Source organism: Capra hircus, chromosome 21 (assembly GCF_001704415.2).
Source record: "Capra hircus breed San Clemente chromosome 21, ASM170441v1, whole genome shotgun sequence".
NCBI lineage: Eukaryota > Metazoa > Chordata > Mammalia > Artiodactyla > Bovidae > Capra > Capra hircus.
Genome location: NC_030828.1, coordinates 47,393,028 through 47,414,487, shown reverse-complemented (window position 1 = coordinate 47,414,487; position 21,460 = coordinate 47,393,028). Strand labels below are relative to the sequence as shown.

Here is a 21,460-nt window from a genome sequence, read left to right as displayed (position 1 = left end):
TACTCCAATGATGTTCTTACCAAAGTCATCAAGGATTCTCTCCATCCTCTCTTACCGGGACTTCTCAGCAGCATTTGACACAGGACACATTTCTTCAAGCACTTTGTTCTTGAGGTGATATATGCTCTCCTGCTTTTCTTCCCATCATCCTGGCTGGATTCTCCCTTCTCAGTCTACACTCTGGCATCTCCTCTCTGCCTCACTTCTAAACACTGATGTTGCCCCAGAGCTTGCTCCTTAAACCCCTTCTCTCCACCTACATTATCCACCCAGGTAACCTCCTATAGTCCCACACACATGCTAATACTGATATAGTACTGCTTACATGAGGTGGTATTAGATGTTTATCACACTACTAATATTATATTATTTTCTATTTCTTCCTCCAATAAAATGTAAACTACATCATAAAAGAAGTCTTCCCTGTCTTGTTTAGCTCTGTATCCTCAGGGTCTTCGTCAATTCCTAGCAGATGGCAGGTAGGAGATTGAAAGAATGAAGAGCTAAGTGGAATCAGGAAGTACTTGCTCAACTCTTCCAGCAAAACGCAAAGGACTGTAGCCTCTCAGTAGATAAAGGTGTCCTGAAGATCACTTTTAAGGGGTATGGTGACAATATCAGGTGGTAGAGGAGAATACAGAGGTTATAGATCTCAGAAAATGCAAGCAATAAAAACAATTTTTTAAGATGAGTATGTTATCTTAGAAGCAAGGACTGTGAGAAGTTCTAAGAGACACAGAGCTTGTGATAAAAGTCTTCCCAAACCAGGCTACACTAAACAGAACAGACTGGAAAGTCCTTTGCAAAAGCATCAGAGGTAGCTCAACTCAGAAAGTTACCATGGATCATCACCCTGTTTTCCACAGGAATCTCTGCTTTCAGTCCAGGGGGAAAAAAAATTATCTCATTCAAATATAAGGAACAGAAAAGTAATTTGCCTGCCTTCATTGTAAAAACCAAAGATAAAAAATTAATAGATTTTTAGAAATAAAATAAAAGTGACCAGAAAAAAGTATTACTACACTGTAGATAAAAGTTGTAACATTATAAAATGAACTAGAAAAAATTGGTAAGAAATCGCATTTAATATTTTTTAATTAAATAATTAAATAATCCATCTTTAAAAAGAGGTGGCCAGGAAGAAATGTCATGGAAATGGCATAGAAAAGAATTTTAAAGAAACCTGAATTATAAGGTCCACAAGGGAACAACAAATAGAAAACACAGTAAAGATTTAGAAAGTGTTAGTCGATCAGTTGTGTCCGACTCTTTGTGACTCCATGAACTGTAACCCACCAGGCCCCTCTGTCCATGGAATTCTCCAGGCAAGAATACTGGAGTGGGTTGCCATGCCCTCCTCCAGGGGATCTTCCCAACCTAGGGATAGAACCTAAGTCTCCCAGGTTGCAGGCAGATTCTTTACTGTGTGAGCCATCAGGAAAGCCCAAAGATTTAGGAGAGAGATGCAGAAGAAAATGAAACAGAAATTAAGAGATTAAAAAACTGCTTGAAAAAAAATAACTGGCATATAGAAGTCAAAATACATCCCATTTGTAATCATTGGTATTCATTGGCATTGAAGAAAATCAAAATAGTGAAACAGAAAAATTCTTACACTGAATTCAACAAATTTTCCAGAATCTAAATATTGAAAATGCTCTGTACTTACAACTTTTACCCTAAAAGGTCAATTCTAACAAATACTTGAGTAAAACTTTTCATTTATAAAAACAAAAAAAAACTGATTTTGTGATTCTGACAAAAAGAAGTCATCAACAACAAAAATCAGGTTTGCACCAGACTTTGGGTACCAATATATATAACACTGAAAAATAGTGAAAGACACAGCATTCAAGGAAAGAAAGATTGAGTGAAGGATACTAAATCCAGACATGCTGTCTGAAGACATAAAGGCTGCGGGCTAACAGCTGTGAACATGAAACAATTCAAGGAATATGAACCCTTTCTCAAGACTCTATCTGTTGTGGTTGTTGTTCAATCACTAAGTCATGTCCAACTGTTTGTGACCCCATGGACTGTAGCCCATTGTCCATGCGATTTTCCAGGCAAGAATAGAGGGGTGGGTTGCCATTTCCTTCTCCAGGGGATCTTTCTGACACAGGGATTGAACCCGGGTCTCCTGCATTGGCAGGTGGATTATTTACCATTACTGACTCAGGGAAGTCCCCAGGACTCTACTAGAAGACTAATTTTAGAGCACCAAAAAATGATTGGTTAGAAGGGAAACTTTGGCAGAAAGCCTGGTGAGGAGAATTAATTATATTTAACTGAAGAACTAAGACTAAAACAAAAAATAAGGATAACAAAATAGTATGCAAACATTAAATCTTCTCACAGCATAGGAATAACGAAGGACAACAAAATGGGAAAATACAGAGAGAATGGAAAGCAAGTTAACGTGACAAGTTGACATAAAAAAACTCAAGCATATTTAAGGATATTAAATATAAACATTTTTAAAAAGAGAAAACTATTAACTAAAAGTGACTAATGTATGAGAGGGAGAAGTAAGAGGGAAAGATATTAAAGGGTCATTTTACTTTCTTGGTGGCTCAGACCACACAAAATCTGCCTGCAATGTGGGAAACCTGGGTTTGATCTCTGAGTTGGGAGGATCCCTTGGAGAAGAGCATGGCAACCCACTCCAGTATTCCTGCCTGGAGAATTCCCATGGACAGAGGAGCCTGGCGGGCTATGGTCCATGGGGTCACAAAGAATCGGACACAACTGAATGACTAAGCACAGCACAGCAGAGAAACTAAAGAAATAAGGAAGTGAGGGCACAAAGGTATTTTTATAAAGGTAATCACTAAAGCAAAACTGCACGGAGATCAAACCAGTCAATCCTCAAGGAAATCAACACTGAATATGCATTGGAAGGACTGATGCTGAAGCTGAAGAAGCTCCAAAATTTGGTCACCTGATGTGAAGAGACTATTCATTGGAAAAGACTCTGACGCTGGGAAAGGATAAAGACAAAAGGAGAAGGGGTAGCCAAAGATGAGATATTTAAATAGCATCACCACTCAATGGACATGAATTTGAGCAAACTCCAGGAGAAGTGAAGGACAGAGGAGCCTGGTGTGCTGCAGTTCCTGGGGTTGCAAAGAGTTGGACACAACTCAGTGACAACAACAAAGCAAAACTGTAAACCTTCCTAAATATTAGGAAAAATTCTAAATTTTTAAATAAAACAAACCACAGAATAAAAATCTAAATACACGTAAACATAAAATAACAGAACTAATACCAAATATACTGACTATGCCAAAATATAAATGGGATATTTATTAAAAGATAAATATTTTCAAATTTTGTCATCTAAAACAAAATCCAACTCTACACTGTAGGAAAGAGACAAAACTAAAACAAAGAATTTTTAACATTGAAAATAAAAGGAAGGACAAAGGAATACCAAGCAGAAGCCAATCAAATGAAATCAGAGGGCAGGATCTTCATATCAGATAAAGGAGAATATATTCCAAAGAGAAACAAAGAAGAGCATTTGTAACGCTGAAGATTACAAGTCACAATGCATATATAATATGTATTAATATCTATACATGAAATACTGTATTTCATAAGGTAGGAATTAAACAGATATAACTGGAGAAGGAAATGGCAACCCACTCCAATATTCCTGCCTGAGAAATTCCATGGACAAAGGAGCCTGGAGGGCCATAGTGCATGGGGTCACAAAGAGTTGGGCACAACTCAACCACTAAACAAGAATGAAAGAGATATAAAGAAACCTACATAGGATCACACTAATTATAGGATACTTGAATAAACCTTTCTCTGTAAAGATAAACCAAATGAACAAAATAGTATGAATAAAGATTAATTTAAAATATAATTAATAAAGTAGATCTTATACATTTCAACACTATATGCTAATGATAGAAACTCTTTTTGGGAAGGCCCCTGGAATATTAAAGAAAAAAAGTTATCATGTATTAGACCACATTAAAACCCAATAAATTTCAATATTTGAAAATATAAAAATACCCCCTCCTGAACATTTTAAGTGCTCCATCAATGTATCCTTTAATCAAAGGGGAAATTTGGCTAAAATTTCAAGTGTAACATTTTGGGAAAACAAAAATAAAAACACTAAAGACCAAAATTCAGGGGATACTGCTGAAAACACTACTTGGAAGAAAGGCATAACCCTTAACAACTGACCACAATATAAGCGAAAGAGTGAATAAATAAAGCTCTGACTCAAAAAATTAGACAAAGAATATAATAAAATTGAAGATAAAGAACAAAAGAGTAAACATTTAAAAACACAACAAATAATTTGATTCGTGTAATGCATTACAATTCAAACATAATAAATTCAAAATATAAAAATATCATCTACTAACCCAACATTTTCATTTCAGACATTATGAACTGATGCTGAAAAAAAGATTGTTGCCATAAAAACCAGAAGTAACATACACATCTCTTCACCCCCAGTCAAGCGCTCATGTGACTGAAACTTAAGGTAGAAATTACGATGAGCTAGACAATTAGATCATGAAAGATAGTCTGAAAGAAAGTCTGAGATTTTGCTAAATGGGGACAAAAAGCAGAGAATTCCAGGTGGGAAGCTGGCAACAATGGACAGCAAGGAGACTGCAGGCACCTGGAGAAGTCCAAAACAATGTTTACTGGACAAGTGTTGAGTGGCTGATAATAATGAAAAGAATAAATGCACAGAGGTGTAAACATTTAATACATAATTATAGGCATTCTTATGAAAGAGAAAATCTCCTAAAGAGCTAATGAATGCCTGAGACATAAAGATTGCATTTTGAAACTATATGTAATGAAGAAAGCACTTACTGTCAAAAAGAAAACAAGAAGGAAAACTCACATTACCTGGGAAAATTGCCTGTGATGAAAGTAGATATTTCCTGCATTAAAGTAAGCCAGCGAGTAGGTGGGGTTTAAAGAAATTGCTTCTTGATAGTCTCTCATTGCGTTCTGTTGTTGACCCATAAACTCATGAATCACACCACGATTTGTTAAGAATTCTGCTGTACCATTGATCTGCAATATAATAGTAAGAGCAGTTAGCGTCTGGGAATAGTATTTATCTCCGATTTCATGTCTGCAAAAATGGACATTATGAAATCTCTTTGTGGGAAGCTAGTGATTTTATAGGGCAGGTAAAACTCCACTAGAGCAAACATTTTGAGAAAGGACTTGGCATGAAGTTGGTTCAATGCCAACATTTTGTTGATTTGGTTGCAATAAAACAAATAATCTTAGTGCTTTACTCAGTTCCTTTGCAAAGAATGGGGCTTAAGAATAGATGCATGAGGAAAAGTTTGTCTGTTTAGCTCTGTTAAGCTGGAGGAGAAATTAAAAAGTTACCATGTTTATTTGTCCTATGCAGTATAGCAATTACCTTTCAGGTCTTTCCTTTATCTGATCTCAAAGATTACAATATCTACCCAAATATACAAAAAAAAAAAAAAGAATCCAAAATTGAGAAGACAAAAGGAAGATTTTCTGTCTTTGAATTTATTTGCCATTTCACTACAGAAAAAGCTGGGGATTTACATTATTCTTTCTTTAGTTCCTTCAAAGCCAGAAGATTATTTTATTTTTTTAATTATAAAATAATATTGATGTATCATGAAGCTATAAATTTGCATGTACTAAGAGGAATCAACTAAGAGAAATGTATTATCAAAATTTTAAATACATTTAGGTTATAAAACTGGCAAGCTATAATAACTCTTTATTCTGTGAAACTCCTGGGGGAAAAAATACAAATATTATTTTTTCTACAAGTCACTTTTAAAAGGCGACGGAGGACTTCTTACTTCATCTTATTCACTGATGACATTAATTTACACTAATGATAAATATAATATAAGTGGACTTTTACCTTTATGGCAGCATTTATATCCTGAAATGCAGCAAAATTATCACCCATCTGAAGACAGACTACAGCTCTTCCTTCATAGGCTAGGTAGCTCTTTGGATCAACTTCCATAGCAATGGTAAAGTGGTTCCAAGCTTTCTGGAATTTTCCTTGGGCCTAAAATAATTTTCCATTTACACCAAGTAGGAAATTGTCCATATCATGACAAATGTTTATGATTCTAACTTAAATAAAGTCTTTTAGTAAGGGTATATTTATACTGTGCTAAATCTAAGATATTTTAAACAAGGAAGTAGGCTGTACTGTGAGTACATTCAAATGACTGATTCCCCTGAGTATTTATGCTGAAATTTTAATTAGTTGAAATAAATCTGATAATCAGAACCATGTCTTAGACGGGTTTTCAACAACATAAAATCTTGACCACCATGATAAACACCAATGCTTCTGACAATCACTACCAAATTTACATTGAGTTCTGCAAGCTCAGTTGGTAAAGGATCCACCTGCAATGCAGGGGACCCCGGTTCGATTCCTGGGTTGGGAAGATCTGCTGGAGAAGGGATAGGCTACCCACTCTAGTATTCTTGGGCTTCCCTTGTGGCTCAGCTGGTAAAGAATCCACCTGCAAAGTGGGAGAGTTGGATTTGACCCCTGGCTTGGGAAGATCCCCTGGAGAAGGGAATGGCTACCCACTCCAGTATTCTGGCCTAGAGAATTCCATGGGCTGCATAGTCCATGGGGCAGCAAAGAGATGGACACGACTGAGCGACTTTCACTTTCACTGCACACACAGGCAGGGATCGTTTATTGGCTTGGCACTGAAACTCTAGTTATACATGTTACACATAACAAAATAAATATGTGCTCAATAATTAAATAAACTAATGGTATAAAGTGAAAGTATATAAATTGTACAGCCCATGGAATTCTCCAGGCCAGAATACTGGAGTGGGTAGCCTTTCCCTTCTCCAGGGGATCTTCCAAACCCAGTATCGAACCCAAGTCTCCAGCATTGCAGGTGGATTCTTTACCAGCTGAGCCACAGGGAAGCCCATAATGGTATAAAACCTAACTGTTCAAATGCACCAGTGTCTGGCATTTTAGGATCACTATACACATTCCATGAAAAATGCATACAAATCAATCAAGCAGGTATTTATACCAACCTTAGTACCAACTGGAAAAAAAGAGAGAAGGTTAGGAGAGGGACACTGTTAGCAGAAAGATGTCAGAGTATTTCCTAGAGAAGACCAGTTGGCAACTAAATAAATCATCACAGAAAGGCAGTGAGTTGATAAATTCAGCACAGCCCAGGGCCTGTCTTTATTCCTGTGGGCTCAAAAACCCAACTTGCCAGTCTCAGAAGCTGACTCTCACATAAACCAATTGACTCTTAAATAAAACTAATCCAAAATAGAACTTAGAGTTAACTAGACACTGTCTTTAACCAGTAAACTTCTCCCTCACAGTAAATTATGTGAAAATCAATGTCACCATCACAAGTTCATTTGATAAACAAGGAACTGAACTTGTCTGGTCCTGACAACATCTGTTCTGCTCACTTCATGTCTCTAGTGCTAAGTGCGTAGAAGGGGAATCTGTTTCATATTTATCTAAAAAATGGTCACTCATGGCCCTAAACAGGATTTGATGGGTTTTTCTAGCTCTCATTTTTCCATCCTTCCTTTCCTGATTCAATTCTTCCTCATACTGACGAGTTCCTTCAGGTTGACATACACCCAGTGAGCTCTTCATAAAACACAGATCTGATGTCAGTGCTCTGGTGAGTGATATTCACATGTTTAACTGACCTAGACCAGTTAAAATGACCTTCACCTCCAGTCATTACTCAGTTCTTATCCCACATTACTCTCGCCTTGTCCATAACATTCTGCCTCTCTTAAGCCTTCTGTCTCTTTCTCACCAAATGAGCTGGTCCCTCTCTGTGGAACACGGTGTTCTAAGCCCCAACTCCTACTTCTAATTACTAGTTTTTCATACCTCGATTTAAATGTTAATTTCTCAAAAAGTCTTTCCTCATTCCCTCAAACAAAGCTAGGTTTCCTTCATATGTTCAGTTCAGTTCAGTTCAGTTCAGTCGCTCAGTTGTGTCCGACTCTTTGCGACCCCATGTATCGCAGCACGCCAGGCCTCCCTGTTCATCACCAACTCCCAGAGTTCACTCAGACTCATGTCCATTGAGTCCGTGATGCCATCCAGCCATCTCATCCTCAGTCGTCCCTTTCTCCTACTGCCCCCAATCCCTCCCAGCATCAGAGTCTTTTCCAATGAGTCAACTCTTCACAAAGAGCAATATTGCATAGGAACCTGGAATGTCAGGCCCATGAATCAAGGCAAATTGGAAGTGGTCAAACAAGAGATGGCAAGGGTGAACATTGACATTCTAGGAATCAGCAAACTAAAATGGACTGGAATGGGTGAATTTACCTCAGATGACCATTATATCTACTACTGTGGGCAGGAATCTCTCAGAAGAAATGGAGTAGCCATCATGGTCAACAAAAGAGTCCAAAATGCAGTACTTGGATGCAATCTAAAAAACGACAGAATGATCTCTGTTCGTCTCCAAGGCAAACCATTCAATATCACAGTCATCCAAATCTATGCCCCAACCAGTAATGCTTAAGAAGCTGAAGTTGAATGGTTTTATGAAGACCTACAAGACCTTTTAGAACTAACACCCAAAAAAGATGTCCTTTTCACTATAGGGGACTGGAATGCAAAAGTAGGAAGTCAAGAAACACCTGGAGTAACAGGCAAATTTGGCCTTGGAATGCGGAATGAAGCAGGGTAAAGACTAATGGAGTTTTGCCAAGAAAACGCACTGGTCATAGCAAACACCCTCTTCCAACAACACAAGAGAAGACTCTACACATGGACATCACCAGATTGAAATCAGATTGATTATATTCTTTGCAGCCAAAGATGGAGAAGCTGTATACAGTCAACAAAAACAAGACCAGGAGCTGACTGTGGCTCAGATCATGAACTCCTTATTACCAAATTCAGACTTAAATTGAAGAAAGTAGGGAAGACCGCTAGACCATTCAGGTATAACCTAAATCAAATCCCTTATGATTATACAGTGGAAGTGAGAAATAGATTTAAGGGCCTAGATCTGATAGATAGAGTGCCTGATGAACTATGGAATGAGGTTCGTGACACTGTACAGGAGACAGGGATCAAGACCATCCCCATGGAAAAGAAATACAAAAAAGCAAAATGGCTGTCCGGGGAGGCCTTACAAATAGCTGTGAAAAGGAGAGAGGCAAGGGGCAAAGGAGAAAAGGAAAGATATAAGCATCTGAATGCAGAGTTCCAAAGAATAGCAAGAAGAGATAAGAAAGCCTTCTTCAGCAATCAATGCAAAGAAATCGAGGAAAACAACAGAATGGGAAAGACTAGAGATCTCTTCAAGAAAATTAGAGATACTAAGGGAACATTTCATGCAAAGATGGGCTCAATAAAGGACAGAAATGGTCTGGATCTAACAGAAGCAGAAGATATTAAGAAGAGGTGGCAAGAATACATGGAAGAACTGTACAGAGAAGATCTTCATGACCCAGATAATCATGATGATGTGATTCCTTCATATAAACTGTACTAAAACTCATCCTTTTTTTTTTTTTCGTACTTATCCTGAGTATAATTAAGTAATTATTCATGTGCCAGCTTGATGCTTATCCCTTCAATAGGTAGTAAACTCTACAAGAAGAACCCAGTGTCTTTTCACCGTTCTAGCACTAGGCCTAGATCAGTCCCTGTCCTATACTAGATGCCCACCAAATGCAATGAACGATGACATTAACACATTTCTTTTGATTGCAGTCAGTTTTAGCTGTTTAGGAGTCACCCTGTCTCTAAATTGACTTTGCAAGTTTCTACTGTGATCAAACAATGGCTAATTTCATGTTTAACTCTCAGAAGGCAATCTTATTTCCGTTACTAATCAGTTCTTAGGCATACCTCACTATAACCAAGCCACAGCCACCTCCTAGTCTTAGATCAGCCAAATTCATTTATTTTTTAAATGAAAAAAAAAAAAAAAAACCTCAACTTTAAAAGACATTGTAGATGTCCATCAGCAGACGAATGGATAAGAAAGCTGTGGTACATATACACAGTGAGTATTAATTAGCCATTAAAAAGAATACATCTGAATCAGTTCTAATGAGGTGGATGAAACTGGAGCCTATTATACAGAGTGAAGTAAGCCAGAAAGGAAAACACCAATACAGTATACTAACGCATATATATGGAATTTAGAAAGATGGTAATGATAACCCTGTATGCAAGACAGCAAAAGAGACACAAATGTATAGACCAGTCTTTTGGACTCTGTGGGAGAGGGTGAGGGTGGGATGATTTGGGAGAATGGCATTGAAACATGTATAATATCATATGTGAAACGAATCGCCAGTCCAGGTTCAACGCATGATACAGGATACTCGGGGCTGGTGCACTGGGATGACCCAGAGGGATGCTACGGGGAGGGAGGTGGGAGGGGGGTTCAGGATGGGGAACACATGTACACCCATGGCAGATTCACGTTGACGTATGGCAAAACCAATACAATATTGTAAAGTAATTAGCCTCCAATTAAAATAAATAAATTTATATTAAAAAAATAAAAGACATTGTTAATAGGAATTTCTGTAAATTATAATAATTTAAACATACTTTTGCCCATTATTTAATTTTTTAATAATAAAAGGCACAAAAAGATTACTCCTTTCCTTTTCATGGAAAATATAAGTCATCTAGCACTTTCTTCCAAGAATATCACTCCATATTTTGTAGTGCACGTAGCTCAGTGAGCGTATGGGTCAGGTCAGTGTCCCAGAAATGACTCAGAGACATGCTTGATAACACAAAGAACAACACTCTTCCAACTAGCTGGAAGGACACACGTTTATTCTCTTGGCTTCCAGTGTGTTCTAATTCACTGCCATTTGGAAGATGACCTGAATTCAGAAGTCCCTATATAGTGCTTGTCTGGTCCATCGCATAGGTCATGTCATTACATTGTCTATTCCCTTTAGCTTTTCACTAATTTAACAGGATAAAACCTATGGAGCCTAGGTATAACTAGTGAAATAAATTTTAACCAGCTTTTTATATGTGAAACTCACTGGGAAAGTCTTAATAGTTGTCTATAAGAGTGGTATGTATAACGGGGTGAGGTAGACAGAGGTGCAGGCAATATGGCAACTCAAGTTCACAAGCTCCTCATCTCACTATCACACCAGGTTCCTGGGTACGCTTCCCAGGCAGCCTCCCTGTAACTCATCAAACCCCTGCTTCCCACTGACACTGTGAATACTAATAAGAAGATAAAGGTAAAAAGTTCACAGTGAAAGAAGCACTGTATATACCCAGCACCAATGAAAGGTCAAATATAACCTCTTTCTTGTCCAAAAGGTGCTTTCGTGGTCCAAACTGTTGTCATATGATATTACCTGCAAATTATAGCCTAAACAAATTCTGGCTTTTGTATAGGCTGGATTAAAATGCAGTGCTTTCAGAAAGTCCTTCTGTGCTTGCTTGGTGGCCTCATCATGTCCATATTCCATGTAAGAATTTCCCCGTCCAATGTAAGCATCCAGAAAACGTGGATCAATTTTAACAGCCCAGGTGAAGAAGTTGACAGCTTCTTCAAATTCTTTATTCCTGAAAAGAAATGAAAATATTAATGCTTTCTGGTGAATTATCTAAGTGCTTTCCTATATATAATCTTTATACACAGGAATGCATTAACCCTTAAAAAAAACTTTAATTTTTATTAACATATGAACTATCATAAGAACTATTGCCATGGAGAAGAAAATGACAACCCACTCCAGTATTCTTGCCTGGAGAATCCCATGGACAGAGGAGCCTGGCAGGGGGTCTCAAGAGTCCATGGGGTCTCAAGAGTCTGACATGACTTAGCGACTAAACTACCACCACCACCAAGAACTATTGCCATATGACCTAAGGCAGTCTGATGGGGTTCTTTGAAGATATTGGTAGAAGGAAAGAGGGGAAGTAAGAGCCTTCTTTATAGCAGAATACATTGAGATGATATTCTAGAGTTCTTTTTTCAGAATTATAAAAATCTGAATGGCATTCTTGAACACATTTATAACAGTTATCTGTGGACAGCATAGAAAAACATACTATTATTAATAAAATATACCATTTAAATCAGATTAAAATAAATTCATTGTTATATAATATGCCCTTTATAATGAAAGGAGCTCAATTTTTTGTCACACAGGAATTTTTACTTCAGTACTTCTGTAAAGGCAGCTCATTTCATTTTGGACACCAAAAGAGGAGGGGAGAAAAAGAGGTGAAATGCATTTTATTATTAACTTGTGAATATATGTGACTAAATGACAACTCTGTCTCTCTATCTTCCTGTGGGTTAGGTGAGGGTTGTTGAAGTAATCAAACATTTATCCATGGGTATATAAAGTCACTTTGCCATTTCACATGCAAATCTAATAACTATTTTTAATTTCAATTAATATGGAGAGTTTGCTGCTACTGCTAAGTCACTTCAGTCGTGTCCAACTCTGTGCGATCCCATAGACGGCAGCCCACCAGGCTCCCCCGTCCCTGGGATTCTCCAGGCAAGAACACTGGAGTGGGTTGCCATTTCCTTCTCCAATGCATGCAAGTGAAAAGTGAAAATGAAGTTGCTCAGTCGTGTCCAACCCTCAGCGATCCCATGGACTGCAGCCTTCCAGGCTCCTCCGTCCATGAGATTTTCCAGGCAAGAGTACTGGAGTGGGGTGCCATGGAATTTTTTAATAGAATAAAGGAGCTAACACTGAGTAACTACTTACTCACCAGGTACTGTGCTGAGTGCTTTACATATACTATTTCACTTAATTCTTCCAACACTTCTGTAAGCTTGTTATAATTTTTTTATATTTTTTAGATTAAAAGAATATCACAACTCAGAAAAGTTTGCACATATTAAATAACATAGTAGATAGCATGCTAAGATTGCACAGAGCAAATATGTGGGGTTCAAACCCAGGTGAGTCAGACTCCAAAATCCATGCTTTCCCACAAGTCATCCCTACCCACATTCTTCACCTTTAACATACTTGTAGCTGGCACACAAGAGCCGGTGTGGTGACCTCTCAACAGCGCAGTCAGAAGAAAGGCTTGGAATTCAAAACTAAGCCTGAACATATAAATTAATACTAATTTTTCAAAACTGCTAGAAGGACCAAATGACAGCATGTGAAAAACCCTTAGCACAGAGACCCTCACCCAATAAAGATTATTTTCCTCTTTCCATTCTTTTCATTACTTCTCAAAAAGGCTTCAAACTTTAACAAGACGCATCGCTTGCTTTTCTAACGTTTCCTTTATAAAAATACATGGAACCCAGGGTAACTGTTCTAGAAACTATCATCTCTTAGATATCACTCAGCATTATCTCTTAAAATACAGTTTCTCAAACCTCAGCCCTTCCTTCATGACAGTTGCCCTGTGTCCCAACTACACCTATCATTTATTGAGTATTTCTCTTTAAGTCACTTTTTTACTTAAATAAATCTATTTTTAAAAATAATTTCAATACCACAAGTACAAAATCAATATCTCATGTCATAAACAGAAGGCAACCATAAACACAAATAAATATTGGAGCTGGATAATACAGTTTGCAGAAAACTAAACCTAAGAGCGGTACCATCTATCATGAAATGTGGGGACGATACCAAAGACGAACTCTTCGCTGAGACTTTCTCCTTGATGTGTTCAGAAGGTTTGAAAGAATTCACTTCGAGACTGAAAAGCAATCCAGTTTCCCATAATGCGATTCAATGTTTTTGAATGCTTGTGCATGCCGTGAAAAATAATAGAGGTGCCGATGATTGCCCCATGCCAGAGTCGGACACGACTGAAGTGACTTAGCAGAGTCCAAAAGTGTGCACCAAGTGTTGTGCCCGAAGATGACAAAAGAGTCAACAGGAAAGCTCCAGGAGAGCTTGACATTACAAGCAGGAGACAGTTAACACCCCTGGATACGAGACAGCTGGTATCTTCTGGGTTCACTCTGTGGATTCTCGCAAAGAAAACACGGCTCCCCTCCCTCAAGCAGTTGAGAGTGAAACTGTCCTCCTCTTTCCTGATAACTGGCACTATTTGAGAAGTCAAAGTTCACTGAATACAAGGTTACAATGCTTGTAGCCACTTTCTCACTGTATTACAGAAATAACTCTAGCCTAGATAATGAACGCAATCTATCAAGAATAATTACACAGTAGTAATTTGCATTTCTATACAAAATGCATTTAGCTGATAGGTTTTTAACAGCCACTGCTTCCCTGGTGGCTCAGACGGTAAAGAATCTGCCTTCAAGGCAGAAGACTCGCGTTCAGTTTCTGGGTCCAGAAGATCCCCTGAAGGAGGGCAAGGCAACCAACTCCAGTATTCTTGCCTGGAGACTCCCCATGGACAGAGGAGCCTGGTGGGCCACAGTACATGGGGTTGCAAGGAGTCGGACACGTTTGAGCAACTAACACTTGAACTCTTCACTTTCATTTCTGTCTCTGGGTAGTGAGCTACTTATTTATGATGCATACCTACGGTGACCATGTAAATGGAAATTTCCAGGGCAACCCAGTTCTCTCATATTCTTCCCACAAATCACTGAAATGTTTCTAGTATGCTTACATCCAAATTGTATCATATACATTGCTTCCCTCTTACCCAGAGGGAAATTTAAAATCCTTTGTGAGTACATAGGCCAATATGTAGTTTACAAAACATAATTTCACCCTTTAAATCGTCAAACCAATTTTAAAAGAAAAAATGAGGCAATGAATTGAAGTTAGTTTTTGACACACATCTAGTTATCAGCACTAATGTTTAACAAACATCTAGTCTATTCAGACTAAGTAAACAATCATTAAACCTTAAACCTGGGGAGGGACCTTGAAAGGCACCTAGCAACCTCTTCAAAGCTGATAATATCTAAAAATCAAGTCCAGAGGAGGTGATGGAGCCAAAGCTAGAGATGCCACCCCCAGCCCCTTACACCAGTAGGAAATAACATAGACCCAGCAACTTCATTTTTCTGAAGATGGGTATGTCACACAATGTCCTGTAGATTAGGGCTGCTGTTAAATAATCACATGACAGTTTAAAAATGGAAAAACGTGGCAGAGTGTCTGTTATAACAGGGTACACAATCACTGGCACATAAACTGTTAAAACATCAATCACACAAACACAAAACTATGTTAGTTTTTCTAAAATAAAAAGTGTCTCTATAAATCTAAAATAACGTGATCACCGAAGGAAGGTGTGTGACTCTCATTATGGTGTCTATTAACTAAGGACCAGGTGCTGAGCTGGCAGGCTAGGCCACAGACACCAAGGCCCACCGCGCTTTCCTAATGAATCATATACATGACCAGATGTGCCCTACTGGGTTGTACAAATAAATCATAAATACCTCCCCAAACTAAAGAATGTGGCCTGCAGAGTCGAAGATTCAGAAATATTTTATGCAAATATAAGAAGAGTGAAATAAATGTGCTGAAGTAAAAAGTGGACAGAATATGTAACTCTGAGCCATCAGGCTCTCCTTCTGTGACTTTTTTTTTTTTTTTTTAATCTTAAGGTGGCTTTCTCAAAGAGATCTAAAAATTAACTCTTCCATAATACTCTCAGTGACCCAATTGGGCAACAAGTAGGATATTCAGCCTAAGGAATGTTGTCTCCTAGCAACCACAAGAGTGAGAACCAGAGATATACAAAGGCACACTTCAAAAGTCTGCAACCCCACGAGCTCAAAGATCAAAGCCCTAAAGTTTACACATTTATTCCTTTTTAAAATTTTTCCAAATGGGAGAATTTTTACTTTCTCTACTACGAAACATCAATAGTGAATCTCATTATTTACAAACCATGCTGCTCAAGTCATAAGCATGTTATAGCTCAACTTGAAAAGCAAAAATATTTTTCTTGAAGTAAATATAACCGATCACTAAATATTCCTTATTGTTAAATTTAGTAAAACTGTTAAAATACATGTAATTGGGATGCTGAGTTATCAGAATTTTACTGTTGATTTAATTCTACTTTTATTAAAAGACAATAGAGATTCTGGTGGGATGATGAAAGTTGGTAATTTGGAATTGCAAAGCAGTTTCAGCTTAAGGAGGCCCTGCCATATATACCCAGTGATTACATTTCATAAAGGAGATCAGGACCTGACACATAGAAAAATTTACTGACTCTAACAGTTGCAAAATACAGGAATCCTGAGAAAATTTTGGTGTCTGGTTTTGGTTTTAAGAGAATTCAGTGACCTCAGACATTTCTGGTCTCCACTCGCCCACCAAAACAAACACATCAGTCATTATTATTCCATTTCTTTTTAAGAATGACAATTACTTAAAGAGATGAATTGTACAAAGATGCTGTATTAAAATAGCCAATGATGTGACTATGTTTTTTGCCTGTATAAATTTAAAGGTCTGAGACCAGTTTGGGCCTTTTAACCAAATATACCTTTACAAGCTCCAGTAATTATACTACCATAGTCATAAAATTGAAAAAATATAACTCTCATAGAGAAACCATACCTGTACTAGTTATGTCCCCAAAGGAGGGAAAAAAGAATGTTAGTTTTCTAAGTAATTCAAACTATGTCCTATTGCCTAAATTGTATATTTACAGAGTCTACTTGCTATGCTAATTTTCTCATCCAAGTAACTGCTATTATTTCACTCATGAAAAATGCTGTAAACTATTACTTAACTAAATACATTCTATTTCACATTAAAAGGTGAAATTCACGAGCTGAATGTCTATGCTTTTAAAAGTAAAATGTCCAGAAATTAATTTTTCATATCAAATGTATGGGTAGAAATGTAAGCTACAAATCATAGCTAGCAAAATCAATCTAATATTATTTCAGAGTAAATTTTAAACTGATTTTCTATATTTTAGCCTTATATTACTATTCTTTTCTCCTCTTCTATAATTTACTTATTTTTCACAATAATACCAGAAACAAGTAATGTACTTTAAGCAATTTTAAGTAACGTATTTTTTTGTAGATTTCATTATATTTTATAGATATTTACTGGTATATTTTAATTAGTTTTAGTTTAGAAGTGCTTTTTAAAGGTAAAATTTTCTTGAAAATATTTTACTAAATCAACCTCTCTTCTAGGAAACAGACTTTTAAAAAGTTAGCTCCATTTAATGAACAAAGTTAATTATTCTATTCTTAGATATTTCAAGCTATTCATTATTTCATTCTGTGTTATTACCAAGGTCCTTTCCAATAAGTGGACCTGAATCATATGGATACCCTCAATGCTATCAGCAGGCATTTACTTGCTGATTTGGCTAAAATAGTTTGAGAAACTTAGGTGTGGTTCCTACTTCCATACAGTGATTCTCGGTGTCTATTGCCATTTTTGTACTCTGGACAATTTCCACAATATTCTCCTCTGTTTCTCCTATTATAAATCTGCCGGTCCCACTTGCTCTCACTTCAACGTGAATTGCACTCCATACCTGTGATAGCACATAGCAGTAGCTTGACATAGGCTCACATTAGTCTTGCTTATCAATGCAGCTTGTTTAAAATCCTGAAAAAGTTTTACAAATTTTTGTTAATTTTACCACATTATCTTTTGGGTTTTCATAAACTTCCTAACTTTGATTCTACCACAAATAAATTTTACACAAGCCTTAAAATATACATCTTCTTTAAAACGTTATGTTTTCCTTTCAGTATCACATGAGAATACTATAACCCAATACAGAATACCATAACCAAAAACTCACTCAGAACCTTGCACTACTGTCTCCACCCTTCCTGTGGTTTTGCCTGGTATTGTCATGAGGTATCACACTTACTTTCTTTTTCATTGTTTTTTTCTTCCCCCACTGAACACAACCAGAGACTTCTGTATCCAGACAGAAATAGAAATTTGCCTGCAGAGACTCTTAGGACTACAGGACAGATAAGCACTCAGGCCAGGCCCTATAACTGCAACTCTTGTGTGGATTAGCTAAGGTAGCTCCTACCTGGGCAATCCACACTTAGGGGAAAATGTGTCATTTTGTCCAGGGATCCTAGAAGCCTCCAGAGACGGAGCAGTGGAAATGCTAACTGCAACAGGTAAAGTCAGAGCAGTCAGTTGGAATGGATCCTAAATAGTACTGGTTGGGCTCAGTTGCTCAGTCGTGTCCAACTCTTTTGACCCCATGGACTGTAGCCTGCCAGACTCTTCTGACCATGGGGATTCTCCAGCCAAGAATATTGGTGTGAGTTGCCATGCCCTCCTCCAGGGGATCTTCCCAACCCAAGGATCAAAACTACATCTCCTGCATTGCAAGCAGATTCTTTACCATCTGAGCCACAAGAGAAGCCCAAATGGTACTGGGGAAGAGGTTGAAAGTGAAAATGAAGTCGCTCAGTCGTGTCCGACTCTTTGTGACCCGTGGACTGTAGCCCACCAAGCTCCTCCGTCCATGGGATTCTCCAGGCAAGAATACTGGAGTGGGTTGCCATTTCCTTTTCCAGGGGATCTTCCCAACCCAGGGATCAAACCCAGGTCTCCCACACTGCAGGCAGACACGTTAACCTCAGCACCACCAGGGAAGCCCAGGGAAGAGGTTAAAAGAATTTAAAGCACTAACTCTGCCTAAGATCCTAATGCTGTGACCTGAACATTGTTCTCTATTGGACACCAGAGATATGCTGTCTGAAGCTCTTTAGCTTTTCAAAGCCCTACAAAAACAACTGAAACCTGAAGCAAAATAAGAATACCACTCAGTCAGTTCAGTTCAGTTCAGTTCAGTTGCTCAGTTGTGTCCGACTCTTTGTGACCCAATGAATCACAGCCCACCAGGCCTCCCTGTCCATCACCAAATCCCAGAGTTCACCCAAACTCATGTGCATCGAGTCGGTGATGCCATCCAGCCATCTCATCCTCTGTCGTCCCCTTCTCCTCCTGCCCCTAACAGGTCATTTCCAATGAGTCAACTCTTTGCATGAGGTGGCCAAAGTACTGGAGATTTAGCCTCAGCATCAGTCCTTCCAATGAACACCCAGGACTGGTCTCCTTTAGGATGGACTGGTTGGATCTCCTTGCAGTCCAAGGGACTCTCAAGAGTCTTCTCCAACACCACAGTTCAAAAGCATCAATTCCTCGGCACTCAGCCTTCTTCACAGTCCAACTCTCACATACATACATGACCCCTGGAAAAACCACAGCCTTGGCTAGATGGACCTTTGTTGGCAAAGTAATGTCTCTGCTTTTGAATATGCTATCTAGGTTGGTCATAACTTTCCATCCAAGGAGTAAGCATCTTTTAATTTCATGGCTGCAGTCACCATCTGCAGTGACTTTGGAGCCCCCAAAAATAAAGTCTGACACTGTTTCCACTGTTTCCTCATCTATTTCCCATGAAGTGATGGGACCAGATGCCATGACTTTTGTTTTCTGAATGTTGAGCTTTAAGCCAACTTTTTCACTCTTCTCTCTCACTTTCATCAAGAGGCTTTTCAGTTCCTCTTCACTTTCTGCCATAAGGGTGGTGTCATCTGTCATCTGAGGTTATTGGTATTTCTCCCAGCAATCTTGAGTCCAGCTTGTGCTTCTTCTAGCCCAGCATTTCTCATGATGTACTCCGCATATAAGTTAAATAAGCAGGGTGACAATATACAGCCTTGACGTACTCCTTTTCCTACTTGGAACCAGTCTGTTGTTCCATGTCCAGTTCTAACTGTTGCTTCCTGACCTGCAGCTAGGTTTCTCAGGTCTTGTAGGTCTTCACAGAACTGTTCAACTTCAGCTTCTTCAGCGTTACTGGTTGGGCCATAGGCTTGGATTACTGTGATATTGAATGGCTTGCCTTGGAAACGAACAGAGATCATTCTGTCGTTTTTGAGATTGCATCTAAGTACTACATTTTGGACTCTTTTGTTGACCATGATGGCTACTCCATTGCTTCTAAGGGATTCCTTCCCACAGTAGTAGATATAATGGTCATCTGAGGTAAATTCACCCATTCCAGTCCATTTTAGTTCACTTATTCCTAGAATGTCAACGTTCACTCTTGCCATCTCCTGTTTGACCACCTCCAATTTGCCTTGATTCATGGGCCTGACATTCCAGGTTCCTATGCAATAGAGGGCATCAACTCCAAGCTAGTGAGATGCAAAATATTCCCCAGACATTTACCCCTTCATAAAATTTCTGCCACTCAGTGTCAAATTGGTTGACAGAAATGCACGGCCATCTCGTTTTCTCCTGAATCTGCCCATGTTGACAGGCTTAGAAAGTTTTCAAGAAAATGTTTCCTTCCCGAGGAGAATACCACTAAACTGAAACAAATAAAATGTTTAAATAAATGTCTACATATCGAAAGACCATGTCAACGGCAATGAGACTTATATGTATAGGCATGTGTGAAAGTGAAAGTGAAGTTGTTCAGTCATGTCCAACTCTTTGCAACCCCATGGACTGTAGCCTACCAGGATCCTCCATCCATGGGATTTCCCAGGCAACAGTACTAGAGTGGGTTGCCATTTCCTTCTCCAAGGGTTCTTCCCGACCCAGGGATTGAACCCGGGTCTCCTGCATTGTAGGCAAATGCTTTACCATCTGAGCCACCAGGGAAGTCCTAGGTATGTCCATAGGTATGTGTACATATATACATAAATAATGTGGGATACAGATTGATTTCAATGCTTGCCATAATGTGGGATTATGGAATAATATCCCATAATTTGGGAACTCAAAAAATAAGAGTTCAACACCTGAGAAAGAATAAAAATGGAATAAACAAAGGAATAAAAAATAAAAATGACTGTGCTTTTTCCCAGAGGACTGCTTCAGCAAGAATCTTTTGGGCAGTTTTGGTTATGAACTAACTTGACCAAGCTAGACTGTGAGGAGGACCCTAACCTCCTGTGGAGTGACTAAAGGAAACTTTAGTTTCCAGACTCCCTTCCCACTTGCAGAAGGCTGGGTAAGAGCACTCTACAGTCTTAAAAGCTAAGCATCAGACTTCTGGTTTCCCCTTCACTAGAGAGAATTCAACCATGAGGATAATCTCCCTCCTCCCTCCATTCCTCCATCATCTTCCCCTCTCCCTTCTCCTTCCACAAAGCTGGCTGTTTAATGGGGGTAGAATAAGTTCTCTGCTAATACCAGGGATGGAAGAGGGAGCAGTAGTATCAAACTGAACCCTCTGGGACCCTACTATAGGAGAAGGGTATCAGTCCAGACCCATCTGAGAATATGAACTCCCAACTTAGACTTCTGAAGCGTATTTTGATGCTACATGGAATTATTTGGAAGAAAATAAGAAATTTATTGTCTAGAGAAATATAATCTAATGAAATATGCTACCAGGTGTTTCCCACTAAGAGGATTTTCTTTTTCTTTTTTGCTGAAATGAAGTCAAACTTACAACTGTAACTGAGATTTCATTACAAACTTTCCTGTTAATTTGGCATAACAATTCCAGTTCAAATGCCACACTCTATTT

The 21,460-nt window shown here is 38.4% G+C and overlaps 1 protein-coding gene across 1 annotated transcript in view; it reads right to left on the bottom strand.

Moving 5' to 3' along the window:
* The window catches only part of TTC6 (tetratricopeptide repeat domain 6), a 203,223-nt gene that overhangs the window by 7,029 nt on the left and 174,734 nt on the right, over positions 1 to 21,460 (bottom strand). The window contains exons 26-29 of the mRNA XM_018065926.1: positions 17,471 to 17,544; positions 11,389 to 11,599; positions 5,909 to 6,061; positions 4,891 to 5,061 (exon numbers count right to left, since the gene is read on the bottom strand). Of these exons, the coding sequence (XP_017921415.1) occupies positions 4,891 to 5,061; positions 5,909 to 6,061; positions 11,389 to 11,599; positions 17,471 to 17,544 (609 nt within the window). The remainder of the gene's footprint in view (positions 1 to 4,890; positions 5,062 to 5,908; positions 6,062 to 11,388; positions 11,600 to 17,470; positions 17,545 to 21,460) is intronic.